At 35.1% G+C, this 10,702-nt stretch overlaps 1 protein-coding gene across 4 annotated transcripts in view; it reads left to right on the top strand.

The window, feature by feature from the left end:
• The window catches only part of mlip (muscular LMNA-interacting protein), a 58,492-nt gene extending 47,992 nt beyond the window's left edge, over positions 1–10,500 (top strand). For 2 of the 4 annotated variants that reach the window (XM_015374476.1, XM_015374474.1), the window contains exon 12: positions 8,138–10,496. In XM_015374476.1, coding sequence (XP_015229962.1) covers positions 8,138–8,359 — 222 coding nt within the window. In that variant the 3' untranslated portion in view covers positions 8,360–10,496. Of the gene's footprint in view, positions 1–8,137 lie in introns of all 4 variants that reach the window. The other 2 variants (XM_015374477.1, XM_015374475.1) reach the window with 2 other exon arrangements.
• Positions 10,501–10,702: the final 202 nt, after the last annotated feature.

Here is a 10,702-nt window from a genome sequence, read left to right as displayed (position 1 = left end):
TATATATATATATATATATATATAAATACCCATGTAGACACCCTGTGCAATAACCCTGAATAATAATCCTGCTATAGAAAAAAAACAAACAAAACAAGCTGTCATATGTGGATGCACTTTGGCACCCTCTTCTTCTTCTCTTTTTGACTATTTAAGCTGAGGTAACGAGTAAATTTCTCCACTGGGAAATCAATAAAATCAATCAATAAAATCAATCAACCTCTAGCTGTCAGTGGTTGAGAGGTGGGGAACACCCTGGACAGGATGCCAGTCTGTCACAGGGCAACACAAAGACAAACAGGACAATCAACCATTCATGCTCACACTCACACCTAAGGAGAATTTAGAGAAGCCTATTAACCTAACAGTCATGTTTTTGGACTTTGGGAGGAAGCCGGAGTAAACGGAGAGAACCCACACATGCTCAGGGAGAACATGCAAACTCATAGCAGAAATATCCCGGGCCGGGAACTTAACCCGGAACCTTATTACTGCAAGGCATCAGTGCTACTAAATAATGTATTATTCATGCTTGATTTGACTGAAAAAATAATAGTTTCTGGAAAATTGAAAACTCCTCAGCAGTATTTCTTTAACCGTTTACTCTTGTTTTTCAACCCATTGCCTATCACCATAGATACACAGAGGACAATTGTTCCTTCAACAGTTGAATATTGCATTGTTTGTTTTTCAAGCTTTTTGTCAAAGAGATTGAGACGGAGAGCAGAAATTCTGACTTATTTTCCTACCATCACAGGATTTGTAACAGTACACTTCACTTAACGAGTCTATGAAAGAAGGAAATTGTACTCTGTTCTGCAGAAGAAGATGGACAGATTGGTGGAGTTAAGATGAAAAATAGTTGAATGCACATTGCAATTCAGTCTACTACATTGGAAAACCCATTTTCATGGGAAAAATATCCATGAGAAGTAGGCCTATTACTGTAGATTTTCTGGAAAACAACTGTATAAAAAGAGTAAGGGACTTATTTTCCCTTTTAAGACCTACATTTTCCTTCACATGGTGTAAAATTAAAAGCAAGAGATCTGTACATTCCTTTATGCATAGTAACCCCTTTAAAAGCAGTCATGTTGTCATTTAAACATCTTTGTAGGTGGCTATACCTATACATGATCTCTAGTCTAAGATTGATATACCAAAAAGTAATGAGATTACAGAGATTATAAAGGAGCTTAACCAGTACAATAAACAGGGTGGAGCAGCTAGGCATATTTTTGGAAGAATTAAAAGATTAGCTCTAAATACTTTCGCTTAACTGTTTATGTAGAACTACTAAATACAAACTTTTAAGCTGTATTTCATAGCTGAGGCTCTGTGAACCTTAATACTGTTTTATCTATATACCTTTATCTATGCATCTTTATTTAAATGTATTGTATGTACAGTATATAGCTATAGACCAATAGGCAAAACAAAAAACAAAAACAAAAAAACACCTGGAAGATTAGCTTTGAAGTATAATTCTAAATATACGAACTAATCAGTAATGTTTAAGATCACTTTTGCAGTTTCAAAAACCAAAGCGACCAAAGTACCATTGTAGTAATCTTTGGGGGTATTAGAGGTGCTTCAAACACTTGAATTCAAGGATTTTAAGAAGTAACTCAGTGTTTTTGGTAATAAACTGTATGATAAAATCAAACAAATGCATTACAAATAGACAGACCCCTTGTAGTTGAATGGTGATTATACTGCAGTCTAAATCAGGTTATGACCCACTAAACGAGTATGTGGCAACATTGGAGGCAACAATGGCATTAAAACAGGAAGACATCTGCAGTGTGCTGGGACCGGCAGGGTGTCCAAAAAGGCAGACACTAACGAAAAACAAGAAAATGACCGAGGAGTTCTCATGGTGTTAATATTAGGGTTACAGGCTGATTTTATCAAAATGTTTTATAAACATTTTAGAGTATTGGATTAGAAGTCTTTAATGGAACTGGCAACTATTTCAAACAAACTTCCTTAATTTATCAAAAAATATTTTTAACATTGGCTTGAGGTGGTTTTTGACTTTTTTTGAAAAGCAGTATATGTACTAAACAGGATGTGGAAACGCATTTTTTAAGTTAGTCGCGAAACATAGCATGCACGAGCCCATTTCTCCTTGTGTACGCGCTGTTTAAAAGTTGCTGTTTGCATCGCTCTTACAAGCTTACTTTCCAAAAGAAGATCTGCAATTTTTCCACTATGTCTGACTCACCAATGGTGTTATGCCGAGAAATTCCTGCCTGAGGACTCCCTCCCTTCCTGCACATTGATGAAATAATCAATTGAAATTTGAATGTAAAGGGAACTTTTAAACATTTTCTTAATACTTTGTCAGAAATTACATAGAATGGTGTTGATAGCAAGAGTAGAAAATGCACATAGACTAAAACGTGTCTCCATAAAACTACACATTGTTTTCATTTAAATTGATCCGTCCACCAAAACTCTCAATTTTAAACCAGTAAAATTAATGTTTATATAAGCAAAGAAAATATAGCCTAAAACAGGATTGATTCTCACTTTATTTGTAACTACTTTGACTAATTGTATTTTTCTAGACATCTCCAGAGGGTATGTTATGTATCTCATACTAATTGACATGAGTATAACTTGCAATATTCATCAAACTTTGCTCCAGTACTGATTTGCTTCGCAGTCATGCTACTTAGCTACCTCCACTCCCTGGTTGTTATAACAATGCATAACCTTAACGTATGACAACATTAAGCTTTGCATTGCCTGGTTAGTTCGCTACAAAACCAGATAGGATCACATCTAATTCACATTTTCCTTTTTTCCTGAAAATCTTTACGAGAATTGGATGGGAAAAGAACTAATGAGGGCGGAAGCTCTGTTAGTTAGAATAAATTACAATTATATAATATAAAACGATCAATTCCTCCTATTTTCATCATAACTTTTTAATAGGAATATATATATAAAAATTTCTATATAATCCTAGTAGACAATATACTAAAGAACCAGTCTGCGATATTCTGTGACTTGGTTGTGTGACAAAATTTAACATTAGCATGACGAAACAGAAATCTACCAGACAAATTGGATCTGAACCAGCCAAGTCATGTTCCTTGTCTTTGCACACCATGTTCAAGCTTATGTAAAAGAATAATATAATCTACAATGTATAAATGTGTAATTATTATGATAAGGTGACCTTTCAGCAACTGCAAGCTCAGCCTCAAGAACTGCTAAATGGAAACTGGACTACAACAAATATGACATCAATTAATCTTTAAGACCTAAAGACGAGGCCTTTGTCAAAAAACAAAACAGACTGAGCGACAAAATATTTAGATTCAGGTAGTAAGATGACAGTTCTGACAAGGTTGTGTTTTGGGTCACAAAGACAAACAAGAATCAAACCAGGTGGTGCGATGCAACAGCAACCTAATTAATGCCAGCTTACTAAATGTTGTAGTGAAAATTAGGCTGTAAAACAATACTTAGGGAAAACTTAGAAGGAAATGTAATGGAAAAAAATCAGTAGCTGCTTCTCAAGACTAAACAGAAAACCCCGCAACAAAAAAACATTTACAGCCATAGAAGAAAGTGCTTTTTAAAAATGCAAACAATGGATCCATGATGAAGTAGATCAAAAAAAGAAGAAGAACATGCAGATTTAAAACAGACTACAGGTAGTCAAGGTTTGGAAGTGTGAAAGGCAGACAGCTGGATGAGTACCACACACTGCAGTTAGCAATTAACTGTCAAGAGGTGAGACAGTCCTGTCAGGCCCTGTAGATCTGGAAAATGCACAGGCAGAGAGAATAGTTGGTGAGTCTGACGAGTGGAAAAGTTAAAGAACTAGAAGGCAATCCTCACCGAATGAGTCCTGAACAAGATCTGCATAACTATAAAACAACGAACAAATGAGACGCAATCACTCAGCTCTCATATATTCAGAACCACTTCAATGTTTTGTAGAGAAAAAAATGAATTCACTTTTCTTATTGTTTTTTATACAAAAGTTATTGTTTTCTCCCAAAAGAAAATATCAAACCCCTGCCTAGGTGTTCATTTCTCTACACACTGTTCTTTAAATAGTGGATGGTGCTTCACTAAAGCTTACACTTTATCTATGGGGAGTAGTAGTTGGTATTAAAATAATAAAACCAGCCTATCAGTCTGAATGGTAAATTTTCTCAATCAAAGAACCAAATTGCTATTGTCATGAAAGGACTGAGAGGAATACAAAATAAACATGCATTTTCAAAATAACAGTATGAACACTTACCTAGTAAATAAAAAGAATCCATACTGAGAAAAATAAGCAATCACACTAATAATTTATAATTCATATTAATAATTTACCTTTTGGAGCGATAAAGCATTTTTTTTAAACTGATTTGAAATTAAGAAAAATGATTAATTAACAGTGATTAATTCACTTCTGAAATATAAACAAACAATTGCATGACCCCATTTAAAGGGAATCCTGAAAACAAACAGCAGTAGTGTTTAAACCATTTGGATTTTCTTTCTTTTTTCTTTCTCTAAATCTGGAGCAGTAAACTGACAGTTACAAGTCTAGTTTAGGTTTTCTAAATACCCACCAGGACACTTCAAAAATTTTAAAAGAATTCACAAACATCTGAAGCTCAAAAGAAGAAAGCCCAGGTCAGAAGCTAGAAACAGCCTTTTTATAGAACACCAACAAGTATGTTCAGTAGATTCAGACTTTGTTTTCTCTCTGAAACCAACGGGGGCTTCTGCCCTGGCTTTCTACACATCTCTTGGCCTTGACTCAAACAGTTGCTGTCTCCCTGAGGGGGTACTCTAAGGCTGGAGGGCTGATAGGTCTTCCTCTCTTGTTAATTCAGAACAGGTAACTCTAAACAGGTCAAAACATTTATGTAAAGATTAAGGAATTTTCCCATATATAAGAAAATGCAACAATAGTGCATCAAAGTTGTGTTTTGATTCAGCAGTATATTGTTTCTGGTTGCAACTGTCATTGATCTCCATCTCTTTCTTCTCCATTGCGTTTTCTTTACTGTGAGGAAAATGTTGCTTTTTTAAATCTTCTATCCTAAAATACACATTCATAAAATGTATTTTCAAAATTGCTAACATATTTTACAGAGAGAAAGAGTAAGACAGGGTTTTCAAAATACATGATTGAGACCAGCTGGATGCAGACATCAATGATAAAGAGTTCAATGAGATGTCGTCACATGGGGGAAAAAAGCTAGAGCCTGTTAACAAACTCTGAACCAAAGCAGGACAGCCCTTGAAATCTGAGGAGAATTTAAGCTTCGACTAAATCTGTTTCTGCACTTTAAAATAACAATTTTATAGCCTTTATATTTTGTTAATCTCAAGAACAAAGCTGTTTAAAAAAAACATGAGATTCAAATAAGGATTTTTCAATCATTTTGGTCAGAATGGTAATGTGTTTTCATCTATATGATTATTTAATACAAGAACCGTTTTTGTGTTTTTCATATATTTAAAACATTCTCACTATATGCCAACTATACTGGCCATTGACAGCCAGCCCACTGATTTAAAACTACTATTTTTTTGTCTGATTCTGTCACATGTTGACTTCCTGCTTCTGTGCCTTTTCTGATAGCAGTTATATAATCAACAATAGAGCATAAACTACATTATTTGAAAAAATATACATACTGTATAGAGACTGAAGTTTTAAGAAATAATAGGTAAAGCTCAGTTTCTTTAGTGCCTAAATTCATATGGTGTATGTCTATAAGACAACATGTGAAACAATGGGCAGGCAGCCTTGCTGAGCTAAGGCTGTTGGAACTGTGCTTTATGTCAAGGTGGATGAAATATGAAAACAAAACACCAGCCATTTTGACCTGAAACCTCCAGGTGTCTGTTAGCTGAAGATAAAGAGAGATTTAATTTTGCAGCATCACAGTGAGTCCAAGCATGTGTTGGGTTTCGACAAAAGAATGGCTGCACAGTAAAATCCTGCAACAAAGTCAAGGTTTTGGAAGGAAAGAAATGTACAGGCCAAAAGTGAAATATTTCATTCAAAGATAACCTGGTAATAAAAAAAACATTGCTTTACAACAAAAACTGACTAACTAACTAACTAACTAACTAACTAACTAACTAACTAACTAACTAACTAACTAACTAACTAACTAACTAACTAACTAACTAACTAACTAACNTAAATAAATAAATAAATAGATAACAAAATAAATAACTATATAACTAACTAAATTTATTAACAAATAAGGTAATTATTTTCTGTTGTTGAGCAGCCTTATACTTATAGTTTGATGACTTTGAACACAGAATTACCACAAGAAAACAAAAGTAGTGGGTGTTAAGAAGAAACACATCTTCCTATAACCGCCAAAGCTTTCTCCTATTATTAGTTCACAGTAAACTCTAGTTATCTATTCTCCTTTTACACAGAATAGAATAAAATCTATATGTTTTGTATGAGCACAAGCCCTGTCACCTGTCAAACTTTTGCCGGTAAAGGTAAAGATATAGTGGTCTTACCTCACTCTGAATATACATTCTGCCGTTTGACTGAAATATAAATGAGCTGACTACATACATTTCAAAGCAAGACGGAGAAGCACCGTGTGGGTTGTTGTGAATGGTGAGTGAGAAATACTTCAGTTGCTTTCTAGAAATTTGAAAAAGGGAGGAAAAGCTGGTTAAAGAATATTTTCTGTATAAAAATCTTTTTTGGCATAATGTAAGATGGACCTTTTTTTTTCCCAAGAAAGGCTTTGTTCACGGCATGAATCAAGTTATGTCCTGACTGCAGAATGTTGAAGTTCATATTGATCTTTTCTTCCAACATGTGAGAATGAATATTAGTTTTTTTGAAAAGGCTGAAAGTCAATGGTTTTTAAATGCTTTGTTAGTAGTATATTCTAAATGATAACACTTCGCCTTGTAGAAATACCGTGCAGAATACTAGTTTGAGCTTTGTGAATGCCACCACAGCACAGAGCAGATTTATATGTTGATAAGCCTAAAGGGCATCTTTAAACAAACAAAAAAGGAAAAACAAGATATTGGTATTTTTGAATGGAACACAAGAATGGAACAACTTCAAAACACAACCTTTGATTTTCATGTTTTACTTGTTAAACCTAAACTTTTAAGTTTGACAGTTTTTATGTTCAAAGGGCCATATTTAAAACAAGTTCAGCAAGTATAAAACTTGTGGTTGCTATATACATGAAAACTTTCACCCAATAAATAGATGATTTTGTTTCAGGTGAAGAGGGCTTAACATACAGAAAGACAGAAGCTGTTACCAAAATATCTATGTAGATTTTTCCAGTCTAGTCATGTACCCTAAAACATCTCTTCTGTGTCCAGTTAGACTTAGAAATTTTAAGATTGTTCTTTTGCTTTTCCCTCCCATCTTCCTATTTTATGCTGCCATCTTACATTGGAAATACCGGCAGAACTTCAATTTAGATCTTTTTAAATAATCTTGCTGCTGCTATCTAGAGATTAGGGTTAGCCTGCAGACAAGGCCCCTCTTTCGTCTTTATGCATCCAATGGGTCCCATTCTGGTGGGGCGTGCCTGGAACCACTCCCTAGGGGATTGATATCCAAAGGAAAATGACAAGTCATTCAAAAGCTCTGCCTTTTGGAACTGTTTTTTCTCTACAATATGACAGTAGTGCAGTATCAAATTACAGCGGTAGTCATACCGATCCATCTGTCAGACTCCCAATCCCTTCTTCCCTCACTCATGAACAGGATTTGAAGGTCCTTCAACTCCTTCCCTTGAGTCTGGAACTCCCCTCTGACCTATACAGGACCCTTCTCCAGTTAAGAACCATGAACTTAGACTTGAAGGAGCTGATTTTCAAAGCTCCAATATCAGCTTGGATACACACACACACCCACACACTTTTTAAGTTGGCACTTCATGTGGAAAGGTCAAGCATAACCCTTTAGATGAATCCATTCTTATTCCATTAAAATGATCAGATTTTTTTTATAGCCAGCTATATTTCCTCCCATACATGATAAAACTTTTTAAAGAAGGTGAAAAACATTAGTATTGTGATTCCATCCATTTTCTCCCTGACCTGTATTATTACAACAACATTGACCTTGAGACCATCATATTCTATTTCATTTCAGATGGAAAATATCAGACTTGAAGCAGCACGGACTGATTTGTTCACAGACTCAAAAAGAAAATTGGTGGAAGATAAGACGACAGCAGAAAGCAGAAGTCTGTTCCCGGTTTGTGAGCTGCACATTAAGGAACCCGATGAGCAGCTCAGTCCAAATGGAAAAGAAGTGGGAACATCTTTTGGTACCACTGGCAGGAACATGGAAGTGTTTGAAGCTTGTTTGTAAAGTATTATATTCCAATGTTTCTCAGTAGAGAGTTATCTGCCAATCACATACTATTGCAGCTAATTAGGCATAAGAAGGCGATTTTCACTTTATCAGATTGAGTAAAGGCTTGAATCTTTGTAGCTGCTAACAGTTGCAGGCAGCTTATATTAAAAAGGGATAATACAACTGCCAAAAACTGATTATATAAGATCAACCTCTCGAAATTCTTTGTAATGTTTTTAACAGAAAGTCATTTATTACAGAATAAAGCTGTGATCTGTTAGTCTTTTGTTAAATGTTTAATTCTTTCTTCTGACATGTTGAGACGCTGTCTTGTCAACTTAAAAAGCGTTTAGAAATGCAATAGATTTCTTTTTAAGCAGACAAATATAGAGGGATTGGATAGAAATCAGTCTCTCATAAATAGGGGTTGTCACAATGTCTCTTAAAACAAGGGGAAAGCTAAAACAGTATTAATTGTACGGAAAATCACCAAAGGGTAATTCATATTTGACACAGACCTGTTCAGCTTTGACTAGATGACAAAAATGGCCCTAAGGCTCTCTTTATTCAATAAGTAGCTTGAGGTGCAGTAAAGGTTACCCCATCCTTTAATTAAGAGCCGCCCGACCTCCACTACCTTCTGTTCTGTTATTGTATAAAATCTGTGGAAATTAGGCACCAGACAGGCAATGAAAATGAAAACTCATGCAATTTTAATAGTTGGTTTAATTACATCTTCCATTTGTTTTTGTCTGACTTCCACATTTATCATCGGCTTTTAAAGTATGACTGCTCGATTGCACATGCTTCTCAGAGCACCCTTGGGCTTCACAGTAGGGTGGATTAGAACGCTTTCCTTTATGAGTGGAGAAAACTTTTTATGAGTGGAGCAAATCTTATATGCAGGAGAAAATAATAAAAGCTGGATGGCCACATAGTTGACTAATCTAGATAGAAACACCTGAAATCAAAGAAGAGGGCTGTGGAGGTAAAAGAGCTGTTTAGGTAAAAGGTAATGAACAGAAGCAGACAGGAATGCCGGAAAAAAAGTCTAAGATAGTAATATTTTTTGTTAAATACACAATAATAAACTAAGAATCTGATCCACAACGAGTAAACTACAATGGTAGTAACTAGAGAACATAAAACAATTAAGCAACAGAGACACAACAAAACCCTAAGACTCAATTAATACCTACCTGTCATATCATCAAGGGTGTAATAGTAATAAATATGAGCCAACAATCTGCTTTTAATACATTACTTGAGCATGTTCTCAATATTTAGGTAAATCTGGGACTCCTGCAAACCAAGATGTTTATTTCTCTCTTCAAGTCCCTTAAAGACCCCCTTTATTGATGCCATGCTATGATAGCAGAACACTGCAGTGTGTGTTTGACATTTTATATGTAAAATGATGAGCCACATTAAGACTGGTATTTTTCCTTTGGTATGTTACAGCTGCCAAGATCTTAGTCTTTCACTTGAAGTCAGCAATATACAGATATGCTGCCGGGATAGGAAGTTTTCTGAACAAAAACCAAATTTTAGTTCAGAAAGAGCAAAATCCTCTCTTTACGTTTGTCCATTCTGTCATCTCAGCTTCTTCACTGAAAAGCTCACAGTACTTAAGAACCTTCCTGTGAGGTGTTAACTTTAATGTATTTCAATTTCAGAAAACCTCACCCTAGGCTGATGGCACTCAGCAGTCAGCCAACAGTTAATAAAAGTGTTTGTCCTCTAAAAGCCCATCTCAGTGATTTTCTCCTGATCATAAATCTTCAAATACAAGATGCCTACTTCAATCACAGTAGTGAATCGAGGGTTACACTCATTGAGTATCTGCAGTCTCTGTGGATTTTACACTGCATTTTAGAAAAGCTTGCAGCGTTTTGGTCAATTTCCTTAAGAATATTGTCTGATGGAAAGCTATTTGTACACACCCTAGCAAAAGAGCCCATCTGTGTGCATCTTTAACTCTGTATATATACTTAGTCTCTGATGTTCTTTGACAAACGTCTAAGGTCTTCAGTCTAAAAAAATAGAATTATTTGGATGAATGAACAAGCCAAATAGTTCAGGGACAAATATCAGGGTTAGACTAAAACAAAACAGCATTAATCCAAATAAAATTAATGTACTTTAAAGGAGCTTTAGTAAACTACAGCAGTGGAGAGAAAATCTGCAAACAGAACCGTTGGATTAGTTTAAAATTGAACCTTGGCAAATGCATAACACTGCATAGGTGAAACTGACTTTATATCACACTTAAAGCTACAGTGTGTAATAATTCCAGAGATTTACTGACAGAAATTGTAACATATTATACATAAATATGCGTATGTATTTATTATCATC

The sequence above is a fragment of the Cyprinodon variegatus genome, unplaced genomic scaffold (genome assembly GCF_000732505.1).
Source record: "Cyprinodon variegatus isolate N-32 unplaced genomic scaffold, C_variegatus-1.0 Scaffold104, whole genome shotgun sequence".
In the NCBI taxonomy this organism is placed as follows: Eukaryota; Metazoa; Chordata; class Actinopteri; order Cyprinodontiformes; family Cyprinodontidae; genus Cyprinodon; species Cyprinodon variegatus.
The sequence above is the reverse complement of the archived record's forward strand: the minus strand, read 5'-3'. Positions and strand labels throughout refer to the sequence as shown.